General features: G+C 39.9%; 1 protein-coding gene across 10 annotated transcripts in view; it reads right to left on the reverse strand.

The window, feature by feature from the left end:
- The window catches only part of chd9 (chromodomain helicase DNA binding protein 9), a 278,889-nt gene that overhangs the window by 114,821 nt on the left and 148,279 nt on the right, over positions 1–15,789 (reverse strand). For 7 of the 10 annotated variants that reach the window (XM_085991433.1, XM_085991432.1, XM_085991439.1 and 4 more), the window contains 6 exons: positions 8,869–8,989; positions 8,439–8,588; positions 7,531–7,599; positions 3,246–3,301; positions 2,177–2,294; positions 586–678 (listed from right to left, as the gene is read on the reverse strand). In XM_085991433.1, coding sequence (XP_085847559.1) covers positions 586–678; positions 2,177–2,294; positions 3,246–3,301; positions 7,531–7,599; positions 8,439–8,588; positions 8,869–8,989 — 607 coding nt within the window. The remainder of the gene's footprint in view (positions 1–585; positions 679–2,176; positions 2,295–3,245; positions 3,302–7,530; positions 7,600–8,438; positions 8,589–8,868; positions 8,990–15,789) is intronic. The other 3 variants (XM_085991441.1, XM_085991437.1, XM_085991434.1) reach the window with 1 other exon arrangement.

Genomic DNA, 15,789 nt, shown 5'->3' on the forward strand with positions numbered 1-15,789 from the left:
TGAAAAACAATGTTAAGTGTATCCGCACTTCGTAATAATAGTATTACAAGTATTGAGGTCTTCTCAGAGAAGCCCTTTTAGCTACATACATTCTGAACATGATCATTCCAATTTCAACTGTAATGAATAGGACTTGTAACTACAATATCCAAGATATTGCCACTGCAGGCAATTTCCAAACTCATGCTTAGCATACCAGTACTGTTAAGACTACTTTTTTTGTACAATACATATTATGTTTTTTAACCACCATTTTCAAATGTAAAATGGTACATGTAATATGCAAAAAAATAAGTAATTATGTTCTATATTGGATGTTTACTGATGAGGTTCCTAGGCACTACTTCAGCAAAAGAGAATTTAAATGAATCCCAAAGCAAGATGTGGTGATCATCACCAAACATTCATGTTCATTATTTCTCGAACATTTTTAAATACATATTAAAAACTGGAGGATTTTTTCCCCTTGTCTCTTTTAAAGATTTAAATATCAGGTGAAAAATTAGAAACTTGCACTTAGTCAAAAGATTTTCCACATTTCAAATTATGTTCCTCAATGGAAGGCTCAACAAGAAAAATACGCACTGGTACCTCGCCAGTGTCTGTGTCCTCACAACATGAGTATTCCAATATTCTGTCCACTTCAACATAGTCTGGATTAAAAGGCTCGTCGTCCATCTGCAAGTAGTTTTATAGTGAATAATATAATTATAAACAGCTCGGAAATGGTGTGCATTTGCCTTTAGATATTTTATGAATACAAGATTATTTATTCATGAACTGTAATTTTATTTAAGAGATTTATCAGGACATGGTTTCATACAGAGTACATCTATTGTACACATTTTACAATGCCTGCGGTTAAATGCAGTAAGAATCATAAATGATTATGAAATTCTATACGTTAAGGTGAGGGGTGCTCAGTGGAAAGGCCATCCCTGGTCAAGGGATGCTAGAGGTTTGTAAAGGGGGGGGGGGGGGGTGAAATGAGGTCCTTCTCAACATTGTAGGAAGTGTTTCATTAGCAGGTAACCTTACAATTAGCCTGGTTATGGGGCTTGGGGTAGTTGGCCAGCTGGCTTCAGGAAGAGGGCCTAAATTTCCTGGTATTTCTCCAGCTCCACACACACCCTGTACATTACTTGCTCTGACTGGCACGTGTCCCACGTGTCGTTAAACCACATTCGATGGAGGGGATGCTGGATTGCGCCACAACAGAGAAGTGCCTCTTCTTGCTCCCAGCAGCAAGATCTGTTGAGCTGGTGAGTAGCAAGAGGTCCTTGCTCTGCTGGCAATAGGTCAAGTATGTATTGGCTTGGATCCAGGGCGATGGTTGAACCATCATCTCGTCAGTGGCTTCCAGCATATTGTCCAGAAGCACCTAGGGTGGGGCACAACTGGTGTGTGCGCAGGAATGCGCCTTTCTAGCCATAGCTCCACCAGCAATCCCTGCCAGGGCCAGATGAAACTAGTTTGTATGGGGCGAAGAATGAGCAGCGAGGGATTTGAAATTGATCCTTCCTCTTGCATTTTGCTGCAGGTGGAGGTAATGAGAGCTGGTTTCAGTGCCTCCTTCCAGTTTTACCAAGAGTGGTCATCCTGGATCACATTCCCAGGAGCCACACAGATTGTTTGGTGGTGCAGAGGTTGACTGGATAGAGTAGGGCGCTGAGGTGTGCTTGAAGGGCAGCTCTGTTTTGGAGATGGTCAGCTCCAACGGGGTTGATTTGCAGTAGATTTTTACAGAGCACTATGGAGTCCTGGATGCAGTGGCGGAGCTGGAAGTATCAAATAATCATGGGAAATTTGTCAGCTAGCTGCTGAATAGGCATGACCAGTCCCTGATGGAGCAGTTTGCCCAACTCAATGATGCCTTGCCCATGCCACTTTGAAGTCATTGGCACAGAAAACATACAGCAGGTCACTATTGTGGGACACTGGGGAGAGCGCCAGCAGGCGCACTGGCACCTATGGTGCGGTGCAAGCATCATTCCAGATTAGAGATACTATTCGGTGCATTTGTAGAATCGTCTGCTACAGAAATTTGTGATGGAGAAAAGTGTGTAATGGAGCTGAAAGCGTGGTATCTGTCTGCATGCCAAGCTGGAGATTTGGGAGGTGGCAGGGGAATTGATGCCCTAGACAGATTTAAGTCCACAAACACTTTCAAACTTACAGCTGCGAAGAAATGGCCTCTCTGTGCCTGTTTAATCTTGAAGCGTTTCACTTTCTGGTGTATTCTTTTGTCTTTCGTCAACTGCGCTTCTGTGGCCCATTCACAATGCAGATATGAGCTAGAATTGAGATATTAAAAGTCAATACCATAAATATTTAATTAACTTCACTTATTACTGATTTAGTCATTGGTGTTAGTTTAAAAGATGAGCGAAGTTAATGTCAAAGCAATAATCCATAAAAAGTAATATATCTAAAATCTACAAGAGATGTGCGGTGTACGGCTTTTATACATGCCAAAACTAGCCGTGGAGCAAATCAAACTACATTTCCCAGGGTGCAGTGTCGGAGCTCTGCATGCCCAGCAGCACTCTGGTTATGGGTGTAGTTGGCACATCATGCTTTACTTAATAGCTGTGGTGGGGATTTCCTGTGCAAATTGCACAGGCAGAGTATGTATATTACATAATACAGACAATCAGAAGCAAACCTCTTTCAGTAGCAAAATAAATCATACCTAAATATTTTCCATCATCATTCACACTATAAATCAGTGCCAGGCTGGGGGGTTTTCTGTTGCCCTTTATTTGTTTTCCCCTTCCTTAAGTTTTTTCACACCTAATTGAACGATTTGGAAGCTTGCTCACATGCCTCCACCAATTCCGTTCAACAGCCAGCTGCTAGAAATCTCTTCTCTTAAGCAGTCCCTCGGAACCGAGGATGACCTGCTTCCACATCAAAAGAGAATGCTAGAAATAATCCAAGAATGTCCCAGGATGCCTGGGAATCCAATTTGTCCTCCCAGTGGGAGCCATTAATCTCCATTTAACTTTCTGCAACAGCCCCGTTTTTGTTTCTCAAACACATTTTGCAACACAAAATTCTGTGCATCCATGAGACGTGAACATACACAATTTTCTACTTGGATTCTTGTTAATTAGACGACACATACGCAAACTTCATCACAAAATGCAAATACAAAAACTAAGCAGAATATTAAATGTCCATTGCCTTTAGCACTGAAGTAGAAGGATCATGATATCTTAAAAAAAAGTAGTAAGTTTACTTACTAGTTTTTGTATTTAACAAAGAACTCTTCAACATCAGCCATATGTCCCATGGCCACCTAGACAAAGAAGCCTTCCGATTAAAATGACTTGTCAAATGTACATTATAAATAGATACGAGGCATTTTGGAAAATAAAATCAGATATCAAACATCAGACCATTCTGAAAGAGGGTCCTACTGTTACGCTTTTAGGGCTTCACCAGATATTTCTTGTGCTCAGCACCAAAGGCCATGCTCATCAGTGAGCTCTTGCTCCTGATCAACTGAAGTGTGACTTGATCCGTGCAATTATCTGGTAATATAGCATTACCCAGCGGTCGAACGCAAACCTTTGCTACTATTAGCTTGATAAATTGACACTAGCCCTTGTGTTCTCCAAGTCTGTGGATAGCGGAAGAATAGACATCAGATCGTGCAATTTTGGCAATAACCTATAAATCAGGTTTATTAAAAGTAAAAAGTAGCAGAAAGTCAATACATCAGACTACACTCAATTTCAGAACTTCTAACTTACTGGGCACAAAATAAAAAGGCATGACACTTTGCTAACTCTCCTAGTATTACAGGAAACTTTGTGCTATCCGGAGGTTGAATGTCCGGCAACTTCGATCTAACGGCAGCAATCAGCAGCCGTTTTGGTTAGATTTTTTTTCTTCTCCTAGCATTCTTTTCACAGGCAGGCTCTGGAAAGCGTCTTTGTAGCTTAGCAACAGCTTCAGAGACGCTTCCAAGCTACTGGGCCGAGTGTTTACAAGCTGTTGCTAAGCAACAGTCTTTGTTGTCAGATACGGAGATGAAAAGCTCCTATCTGATAACATTGACGCTGGTCTATCCGGAAGTTTTGAGGCAACGGCAGTAGCTCGGTCCCGTGGGTGCCGGCTAGCACAAAGTTTCCTGTACAAAACTTGGACCTGTGTTAATAACATAACTTAACTTATCTGTGAATCTCCAACACATAGGCCTAGATTTTCAGTGTGCCGTGAGGCGGGCTTTTAGGCGTGTGGGGGGCTAAAATCCCGAATTCGGGGGTCCCGACACCATCCCGCCCAAAACCCGCCTCCACGTAAGTTTCAAAGGAGGCTGGTACCCGCCCCGCACCTGGGACCTGCCGACCCGAGGCGGGAAGGGATTAGTGCCAATTAACTGCCTGTTAACAGGCAGTTAACAGGCAGTTTTTAGCCTAATCCCTATTTTGAGGGGTGTCGTGTGGTATTCCCGATGGCTCCAAACCACGCCAGGTTAGAGCAGGCGGGCCGTCAGGTTGAAGGACTTGGAGGGGTCGCGATGTCGGTGTTCAGGTGAGTGATGGGTGCATGAGTGCAAAGGTAAGTGTGTTTGGTGTGTCTAAAGTGTGTAAAGAAGTTTAAATTACCTGTACTTAACTTTACAGCCTTTCTTCCTCTAGGCGTCGGGAGTCCATCATTCAGCCGGCACTGAAAGCAAAATGGCTGCGAACTGTCAAAAGTGACAGCCTTCAGCTTTCAGTGCCGGTGAGAGTTCTAACGGAGTCTGCGTAGGACTCAGGTTAGAAGTCAGACTGTCAGTGTTTGACAGCTTCAAACAGCTGTGAAACACTGATATTTCATCTGTCAAGACATCTTGACAGATGAAATTTCAGTCTGTGATGTCACCTGTTGCCGGGTGGCCCTTAATTGGCGGGCTCAACAAGGTCAAATCGCGTGGATTGGCCGGATGTTGATGGAGGCGGGACTAAAACCCGAAATTTGTAGTCCCGCCTCCTTCCCGACTGCTGAATGAAAATCCAGCCCATAGTCTCCAGCTTCTATCTCAATGGGTTCGGAAAAACTGGACAGCTGTAGCAGTCTGGCAAAAAATTCCTCTCTGCCTGGGCACCGAGCTGCCCGTCAAGCTCTTCAACAGACACCCGATGGACCATCCACAACTGTGAGAAGCTCTGCCACTCTGTCAGTTCTCACAGGCAAGACCATCAATCACATCCTGCAGACATAATGGCACTTGGCTTGAACCACACAACAGATGCTAATCACAAATTAATTTATACCTGCACCTAAATTCCTTTACCTCTACAATGACTAACTTGACGATAAAGCAAGCAGCTCAAACAAAGTTGCAAGCTAACCAATTAGAACACTTTCATCACATCCTGTTTGGATCCATAGATAAATACACTGGCTTAGTGAAATGTATAGACCTTAAGCTGAGTTAATTTTACAAGAGACTCTACCTCTGTTTCGAGAGAGATATCAGTGCTTTCTATAGCACAGGAGTGAAACAAGTATATATAATGAACACCAGTAGGAGTCTCAGTAATAAAATTCTCTGCGTTTGTTATATACTTTGAGTCTATAGTCCATCACATATGCACTAAGAGTGAAATTCAAGCGCGAGAATGATGGAACATAGCCAAGCGACTAGATTACAACGCCCAGAAGTCTTCATACAATCTCAGATTCTGAACCTCTCCACTCAGTCCCATCCTGCAGTAGTCTGAATCTCCCCACTTCACTGCTCCCTCTCAGCCACAACAGTAACTCCAACCACTTTCATAATCCTTATAAGCACTGATCCCACAACCTTCCCTTCGTCAAGTCTAAGCCTCCTAACTATTCCTGCCAAAGTGCTACTCCCAACTCCTGGTTCATGACGTCGCCACTCACTCCCACCTCTCTCCTTCCCAACCTCAACGTTTGCTATTTGCTGCTTTCCCACCTTTTTGAAAAAATAGTGTGTTTTAATTTAATTAAAAAACTTAGCATGATTTAATCTCAATTTATGCGATTAAAATGCAAATAGACAATTTAGAAACATATACATGGGCTATTAAAAGCAAAAACAAACAACAGGCTGTTAAATGCAAAGATAAATACAATTTTGCACAAGTTAACATATTTTAAAGTAATGAAAGGGATTACAAAAGGAAGATAATCACCAACTATTCCACTGATGCTCATCTTATCGGTTAGTCCATGTAACCTCAGGTACTACCCACCCCTAATGCCAGCAATGTTAACCTCTAGGGGGAGAAAAAAAAACTATGACCAATTTCAGGAAAAATTTAAATTCATCCTGGTCTCCCAAAGCCAATCAAACAAGCTCCTGTGACACATCGCTGGACATACTTAACTACCTTCCTGGAACCCCCTCCAAAGCTGAGCATGTGTCAATGCCTTAGGAACATAGAACAGTACCAGACCAGAAAAGATCATTTTTATTCATTGGGCTGGTCACAAAGCTTGAAGACTTCATACACCATTTTATTCCTCATGCCCTTCAATAGCCCTATCTGCCAAAAATGTAGCTATCACCCTTTTAAAACTTGTAATATCACCCATTTCCACTCCATCCTGGGTATCTTATCTAACAATCATCACCCTCTACAATTCACCTGCTTTTTTTCCCATGCTCTTCATGGCCTTTCCCAATTTGGGATCATTTGCAAACTTGGAGAGTTTTGTTGGGGTCCCTCCCTCCAGATCATTAATACACATTGAAACAATGGTCCTAGAACAATCTTTGCAATACCCCGCTAGTCACCTCCTTCCATGTAGGTGCTGATCCTTCAACCCTCTGACTAAACCAGTTAGTTATCCATTTCATAAGCTTCCCTCCTATAATAATGAACCAAGGATAGCAAGTCAAATATTTAAGAAATGTTTTAAATAAACTGATAATGGAGAGCAGGCAAAGTACAAATTATTAGGAGTTAATATTAGATTACTTTTAATGTTCTGTTTAACATTTCAAAATTGGGTTCAAGATTTTTGTCTGCAAGCAACACTGCAGAAGATTAGCTAGTCTTGTAAATATTTTACTACCACGCTTAAAAGCTTCAAACATTATAAATAATTTCTTGAAAATTATTTTGATGACTCTGGTGTGATCACAGACTATGAATTTGCGCAGACAGATGCCAACAGAACAAGTACTGAGGGTGTAATTTACTATTCTTAAGGCTGTAATTTTATCCAGTTGCAGGGAGGAGGCAGAGGACTTTAGATCTAGCAGCAATTCACTTGCTTGCGATCAGAACACTTCGGACTACTGATGACCTAAACTTTGGATCTCCAGATCCAGTAGTGTTAGGAAAACTCAGAAATTAGGATCAAGATTATTTCAATGACAAGTATTAACTTTGGATGATCTTCATCATCTTGTGCAGATAAAAGCTCCCACAACTGGTTAGAAGTTAACAAAGTGAGTTATAAGTCTCAATAGATTACCATCATTTAGGAAAAAAAAACTTTTTTGCAAAATAAACTTATGTAGATGAAAATGAGTAATTTCCATGTTGTAAAGCTTCTCACCTCTTTTTTCACTAGTCTTGAAGCCATAATTTTGTCTACAATTGCAGCATCTTCTTCACTAGGGTTTTCCTAGGGATAGATGTAAATTCTTAAACAATGTCTTACAAACAAGGAATTCAAAGACATTTTACTTCATATTATCATCTCCTATGACTAAATGGCTTGAAAAATAATGTACCATTAATCTAAATATATATGACTATAAATTTTACAGAGAAAAGGCTAATTTAAACAACAAACAATAAAATACAATTCTGGGTTCAATAAGAAAGCGCCCTTTTTAGATTTCATTGTCCTTTGACTTGGCTAATTCACATTATTTACATATCACACTGATATTCTGAAATTGTTATAACTGTACTTAATGTTTACAGTACATTTAGCCATTTTCATTCAGACCGAACAACAAAAAGGGATAGCAGATTTCACTCCAACATGTTTGTCAGAAAAAATTTAAATTATTTTATCATAGACATAGCTACAAAATAAGTGTCACGGTTTGTGTGACTGCTACTGAAATACTGTAAACACCTGATCGTATTATTGTCTTGAAGAAAATGTGAACACTTGCACCTGACCAACACAACATCAAGGATCAAGGCAAATTTGACGTTACAAAATATTTGACTTTTCTGAAAATCTAACAGTAAGAGAATGAAAAAAATAACAGAACTACAAGTGGAAGCCACTACATTGCAGTGTGCAAACATTATTTGTTTTTTTCCAGATGCTGCAAAAGAACTTTGGATATTCCAATCAAATTGTTCTGAATAGACAGGATAATTGTCAACCCTTATTAACGCACACTTTAACAAAAGGTTCAACATAAATTATCAACTTATTTTAGTGACTTCCACAAACTCCTCACAGTCATTAGAGTATGCTACAATTGACCAAAATGGCCTCACCACAAATAACTGCACAGGTTGCTCAGCAGGTAAAACAGCACCAGCCCTGGCTTTCCCTTTAGCAGCCAACCCATCGTCATCATCTGAAATCTTCATCCCAGTGTCTTCGTTATATTTCTTTCTTTTTACTTGTCTGTTCGATCTTCTCTTCTGCAAAATTAATTACAACCTTAAAATTAATGTTACTGTTTTTCTACAGATACACACACACACACAATCATACAATTAATAGCCAATACATTAATTTGAATTCATTACATGATTCAAATTATTAAGCATTTTAATGCTGTTACATTTATGAGCAAATGATTTGTTTGAGGTTTTTGGTGGCATATTAAGAAGTGTACTACAGTTTTGTATTTATCCATGCCCATTAGGTATTTTAATGGGTAGTTTTGTTCCCCGGAACCATTGGATGCTAAAATCTTACTTGACATCCAGAGATGGGTTCTTTCTTTATTGATGGTGTGGGAATCTGTTCGGTATCCGACCCCTCTTCCGATGAGTCATTCTTCCTTTTCTTTTTCTTGCCCAGCGTGATTATGATTTTGCTGTTGAATCAATTGTCAATAAATTAGGATCTACCACCACACGTAACGATCATGCTCATACTGGATTAATTTACTAATGCAAAAGACGAAAATATTAAATTGTGTATAATACTTTCTTTTTTGGGGGAGGAAAGAAGTGGGGAATAGCTGGTTTATTCTTGTGCTCACAAGAGAAGAGATATCACTGCTGGGGAGTGGGACACTTTTCCATCTGTGCACAATGTAAAAAAAGATGTACGAGTACCTCACTCCCTAGTACTGATATCTCCATGTCAGATGCAGACTTTTTAATGTCAAAACATCACAAAGCATTTCTTCCCAGTGCACCACTATATGTTGGTCCATTATCACAGCAGTCATCTCTTGTGGTCTGAGATTACCAATTAACACTAATGCAGTTCTGCACTGTGGATTTATTTCCACCAGGAACAGTCTTGATAGCGCAGTCATTTCACTTGGACCCAGTGTAACTGTTCACTGGTATCAGATCCTACTTACAGGAATATTCACAAAAATGGCATTCTTGGCTGCCGTCATACTTAAGTATGATCAAATGTTGTGGTTAAGGCAAGGTGATGGGATAGAAAGTAGTCTTGGACCGTAGTGCAATACGGGCAATAGTGAGTTTTATATTCTGGTTGATTTTCTTTTCCATTGACTACTGCTCAAAACAAATCTGTACCCTGATGTCTTTCATTTGTTTTTTTTTTCCCCCCGTCATTTCCCTCCCCATCTCACCCTAGAAGTTTAACTCATTGATGGGATACAGATGGAATTTCAGTCTCCCAAGTAGCCATTATTTGTTGGCAGGCTAATTATAGCTAATCACAGCTGAGACACACACACAACACACACACACACACAGCTGGTGGATAGCGATCAGTGTTGGCCAATTTTGTTTATCTTAACCTAGCAGTACCTGAAATGTCTACTGCTTGTCTGGCTGAGATCAACTAACTCAGTTTAGACCAGAGATTGAATCTGGGACTTTAAGCTGCTTCCTTTATGTATTAGAGATAAACACAGTACCCCTGGGCCTGGCCTGAACAGCTAACTTTTTCTGTATTGATGGTTGTGACACTTGCTCTTCACCTGTCAATTAAATTTTTTGCCACCAAAAACTACACATGCCCTGATTTGGTTTAGCCACAGCAAAGATCCAAATGCAGAAAGACCTTTGTGTCACAGAACAAGTTCCAGGAAGATGCGCCACAGGCTATTGTTAACGTTTCCAATTTTGTGTTTCCTGGATTCAATCGGTGTTATTGAAAAAAAGTCAAAATTTTATGTCCATTAAAATTTTAGTAGATAAACTCAGATACCAGGAACTTCAATTGTAACACAAGCTACACCAAAATCATTGGTGACCAAACTGAAAAGAGATATCAATATTGAATTGTATAATGTAGTGAATATGTATTATTTGTGAGGTGCTCATCACAATGATGCAGTTAAATATAAACAAAAAGTATAATAAATACTATTCACCTAGTATAGCACAACTGAACTTGTTCATCAATTTCAAATGTTTTGCAAAACCCAAGCTTTTTATTTGAAAACATACATGGTTAACAGTGCAACACTGACGAATAGACCGGGTAGATTAGCATGCATCAATGCAAACTCTGCAGCGTGACTCTGATCTGCAGCCACCTTAATACAGGCGGGTGGCAGGAGACCACCTGAAGGAGGCAGCCTCACACTGCTTCTGCTTTTCTATGGCTCCAGGGTAACAGTAACCAGTACAAAGCAAAGGTTTTAAAACTTCAGACTATTGGGAAATTTTATAAACCTGATTTTTAAGTTTAGTTAAGTGGAAAGCAGGCTGCCCCATTGTCACTTTACAAATTCAATGGGAATTTGGACACACAGTTCAGTTTTCCATGACAAGTAAACAGCCAGAGGTAAACAATGGGGCCCATTTTAACTTCTGGGCCATCAACTGACAGAGTGATAAAAGCAGAGATTAAATATGATGCATTACAACAGTGACTCCACTTCAAAAGTACTTCATTGGCTGTAAAGTACTTTGGGACATCCGGTGGTCATGAAAGGCGCTATATAAATGCAAGTCTTTTTCATTAAATACTTATAGGGAATTGATTTTTGTGGGGTAAGGGCTCCCAAATTTAAGAATGGCTCGGGTTTTGCGTTGAGAATAATGGGTGAGACTGTCAGCGCTCACTATTATCATGGAGTAAATTGGACAGCAACTTCCAGAGTGTGCACATGCACAGTTAAACGCAGAAATAAGAAAGTTGCTATCAGAGTTACCCTGCTCCTCCACAGGCTACGGTATAGCAGAACTTCACTGATAGACTCGGCACTCACATACATTTAAGGGCGTGAAGTTGTGATACCAGTAGTTACCCACTAAATATGTCAGAAAGTTAGGGCTGGTGCATTCATGTGTAAGTGAATTTTTAACCGTGATAATTCATAATTACTGCCAAACAACCCCGCTGGCCCTGAAAATTTAATTTTACAAGTGTGGAGTCTCATTCCTTCAGAATTTAGTTATTGTTGGGAGATAGGACTTTTTTTAAACCTTTTCTTTCTGTCTCTTTCATTTCACTCTCTTACTCCCACCTTTCTTTCCCTCTCTATTTCACTTTCTGCACATGATTTAAATCCAATTTATACTTCCTGGTTTAGCTTCTGTGTGCATCAGTGAGAATTCTTCAATCTGATTGGTTGAAGAGCCTTGCTGTTGCTTTCCCTGTTCACACACGCCACAGATCCCCTGTAAAGGGCGCCGTGCTGGATCAGATGCCCGATGACAGTAAGTCGCCGCTCAAACGCTTGTGAAAAGTCTGTGGGCAGCTGTCAGCGTAGTGAATGGCAAGCGCTGTTCCTTCGCTGCCGACTGCAAAATCCAGGCCAATATATTTTTAGGCTAATCAAATATGTGCTAACACTCTGGAGGCTAGTATAACTACCTGCATTGGATTTAGAATGGGCACTCCTAGGTGAGATGTGATCGTTGCTGGACAGGATATTAGTCCATATTCAGAACTATTCTCATGGATGTCCTATTTTTTTCCTACATCCTTGAAATGCACTCTATTATACAGATTCACAAGATGTATTTTGCTGTGTTTGTTAATCTTTTTGACAACATCTTCATATTTGACCTATTAATGCTACCTTGCTCAGTGGGACCACGTTCTAACTCGGGGACAATAAATTTCCAAACTGGAAAATTACATTACTTCAGCATCTAGGTTCCTTAGAACTATGGAGTTTCTTCTAATGCTAAACAGCATGCATTATCATTATCATTTGTGCTTGTTCACGACATGTCCCTCAACATAGATGAAACCACTCACTGAAACGCACCAATAAATTTAATACTGGCATCGGCTAAACAACATTTATATAATGATTCAAATATTTTACTGAAGTGAGGATGTTGTTTGAGAATGACAACGATCACGGTTATAAATTTGTGGAGACATATTGGGGTTTGGTTGGTGGTTCATCATGTTGGGGTTTGAGATCTTCTAGTGGACTATAATTGAGTTCAATCAGAGTCAGAAAAATAAAAATGCACTTTAACATGTCTGTAATTTCAGAGTTCATCACAATAAGGTTCAAATGTTGTATCTGCAAGAATATAGACAGAATGTGCCAGTTATTTGACATTGTTAAAGGGCTGTTTTCTCAGACACTGCCATTTCCCATGCATTTACAGTATTGAACAGGAACAATTGGATAATGAATATTTCCCATGTTCTCGGATGAAAACTACAGTATTGAGCAACTGGACTTCTATATTTACTATTCGGTGATTCAACAAATTTATGATCGATGTTGTATTCAAGTTATGTTTAAATGTCAACATAGTTATTCATTTATTGTTCTTTTGCAGTGTATGGCACACTTACACTTTCGGGCACATTGCATATCTCTATGGAATACCTTATTACAGCAAAAGCTTCCTTAAACCAAAGGAAAGAATGTTATACAAGCCAGTGAAGGACCATATTATTGCTCTATCCCTACACACGTATTAGGTTTTAGATGCCCCAAAGCAAAAATCCACTTCTAAAAGCAACTCACAATCTGATCAATATCTACTCAATGTAAACTTTCAAGTAAAAACAGAAAATGCTGGAAATACTCAGCAGGTCAGGCAACATCTGTGGAGAGAGAAACAGAGTTAACGTTTCAGGTCGATGACCCTTCGACCTGAAACGTTAAATCTGTTTCTCTCTCCACAGATGCTGCCCGACCTGCTGAGTATTTCCAGCATTTTCTGTTTTTATTTCAAATTTCCAGCATCCGCAGTATTTTGCTTTTGTAAACTTTCAAGTCTTTAGAAGCTAATAGATTGTACATATTTCTAATGCTAATCAAGTACAGAACTTTCACAGTAAATGTTTCTACTGCAGTCTGGCTCCCTTTTCATATGTTGTGTTGAAGTATAGAATTAAAAGGAACAGTGATATATTTTTCCTGACGTAAAATTCTAGTTCTACATTTACTCTAGGTAAAGCAATAGTTGATCAAAGCATCTACCAAACCATTTTACATTCACTTCACCTGTACAACATTCCTGATACAAGCATCACATTTAATTACGAGAGAGTTTGGCCAGCCTCAGTACAGTTCTCGTTAGGTGTGGGTCTAATAAAAACTGTTTTGCCATAATTGGGAGTTTGAAAAATGTCAGGTCCACTTTCCTGTCTGTTAGGGCTATTGCCAGACATCCACAAGCCAGCACAGCGATTACTGCTAGCTGCAAAAAGAAGCAACCCGCCTCACAATGGCCACACCTACAAGCACATGGACAAGGTACAGTGCTTGATGTACAGACTCTTCCTAGAACTGGGAAAATATTGAGCATTCTTGACCGCCCTCCCTGGAGATCTATGCAATAGGCCCCATTCTCACAAACATCAGAACGTACTCCTGCAGAGGGAGGGGTGGGTTAATGCCAACAAGAACACAAACCATCCAGCTATAAAGAAAAAGTGACCCAACCCAAAAACAGCAGAGGAGCTGTGCATTCCTGTCCAGCAGAGCTGCTCCCAATCCATGTCTGCCACAGACCTCAAGCTTGTGAAATTACTGCACAAATATGCCCAATCCGGTTGTCAGTATATCCTCCTGTAAATGCTAGCTCAGGTATATACACCAGCAGCCTATCTGTGTGAAAACCAGTACACAAATTTTCTTTGGTCATTTTTTAATTGTTTATATCTGGACCATTGTTGTTTGCCAGTTTCGCATTTTCCAATTTGTTTGTAATCCAGAAAATAAACATTTTTTTTAAAAAAGGCATCTAAGTGATATAGTACAGTGTTCTTCAGAGACTAGCATTTGGGTACAGTTTTAGAGCAAAAGGACTTTCATTCTGCGTCGAACTTGGTCAAAACCTGATTTGGAAATGGTCGACACTGACATGAAACAGAGTGGAAAATTTTCCAGTACTGACATCCCTTGGCTTAAGAAAAACAAAGATTCACCAAAAGTAAAAGAAACACAAAGTTCTGATTCAAGCTTAAAATATTTCCTGACTGTTTTTCCTGATTCTCAGTGCACAAATTGAACGAATTTCATCTCCAGACGGCAGCATATTTTAGACATCCTATACAAAAGCAGTGCTTTTTTCCGTTCAAGTTGTTGCACAATGTAATGGTTGTAGTATTTTCCATTTTGCCAGTCATTTATAAAATCCTTTATCTAAGCACAAATTTCCTAGGTGAATCAGCTATACAATTACCAGCATTCATCTAGTTTCTAAAAGCAATCAATTCTAAAGCATTAGTAAAAAGTGCATTGCGCTACAACTTGAGGATTGTTCTCAAATATTTAGCAGCTGAAAACTGTTAAAACTAAGCCTGATGAGCTGAAACAGGGGAGGTTATCTATTATTCTGAAGCTGGTTATCAGCAGGGGAAGTCTTTAGCACAATATATCAATTTTAGATTATATTTTAGGTAACTTTTGGTACTCAAAGTTAGGGGTGTCAATAGTGAAAAGAACAAAATGCTTTTCCACTTTGACACCCAAGATCAAATGGTCCAAGTACAGTATCGTCAGTGGCAAAGCAAAGCTCACGTTAAGGTGATGCACCTTACCCGCAACATCAGAAGACCTTCTCCCTACCACATCAATGTGAGGTTTCTCACACTAGTTGCTCTTGTGGCTGGTTCTATGCTGTAGATCCACATCCACAGAGTGAGATAGGCCAAACTCATTTCACACACAATCCTTAAAGCAGTCAGAGCACTCCTTAATCACCAAGCTGAAATTGTAAGGCAGGGCCCAGGGTTAAAGGACAATGCAGTAGATTTCATCTTTAGCGCCTGATGGGAGCGTAAAAAGCAACACTGGATAGGAGGGGTCCCACATCCTCAATGGAGGCCGTCCCATTTTCCTTCCGTTAATTTAAACGGAAAATCAGGCAAGCTCCATTACTGGCAGATGAACCTCCCGCCTAATTTTACACTCTGCTCCTTCCCAGATGGTAAAGACAAAAATCTATCCCAAAACGTTAAGCCCTGCACCGTCCTTTCCCCCACCCCCTGCACTGTCCTTTTCCCCACCTCCATCACTTTTTTTTTTTTTTTAGGTAGTTCCTTCACTTATCATCAAGGACCTGCACATTTAGACAATGAACTGGTTTTTGCTCCCAGCATTAGGAGGAACTAGAAGGCAACAGAGGTGCACCATGGAATATTCAATCTGGAAGACTGGGCAAATTATACTTTTTACAAATTTGTTTCAACAAGATAATACTGTTCTACAGAAAATCTTTCAACACTAAATCCAGAACCACGATTACACATTGA

Source organism: Somniosus microcephalus, chromosome 6 (genome assembly GCF_052327205.1).
Source record: "Somniosus microcephalus isolate GS21.2 chromosome 6, FLI_Smic_1.0, whole genome shotgun sequence".
NCBI classification, from domain to species: Eukaryota; Metazoa; Chordata; class Chondrichthyes; order Squaliformes; family Somniosidae; genus Somniosus; species Somniosus microcephalus.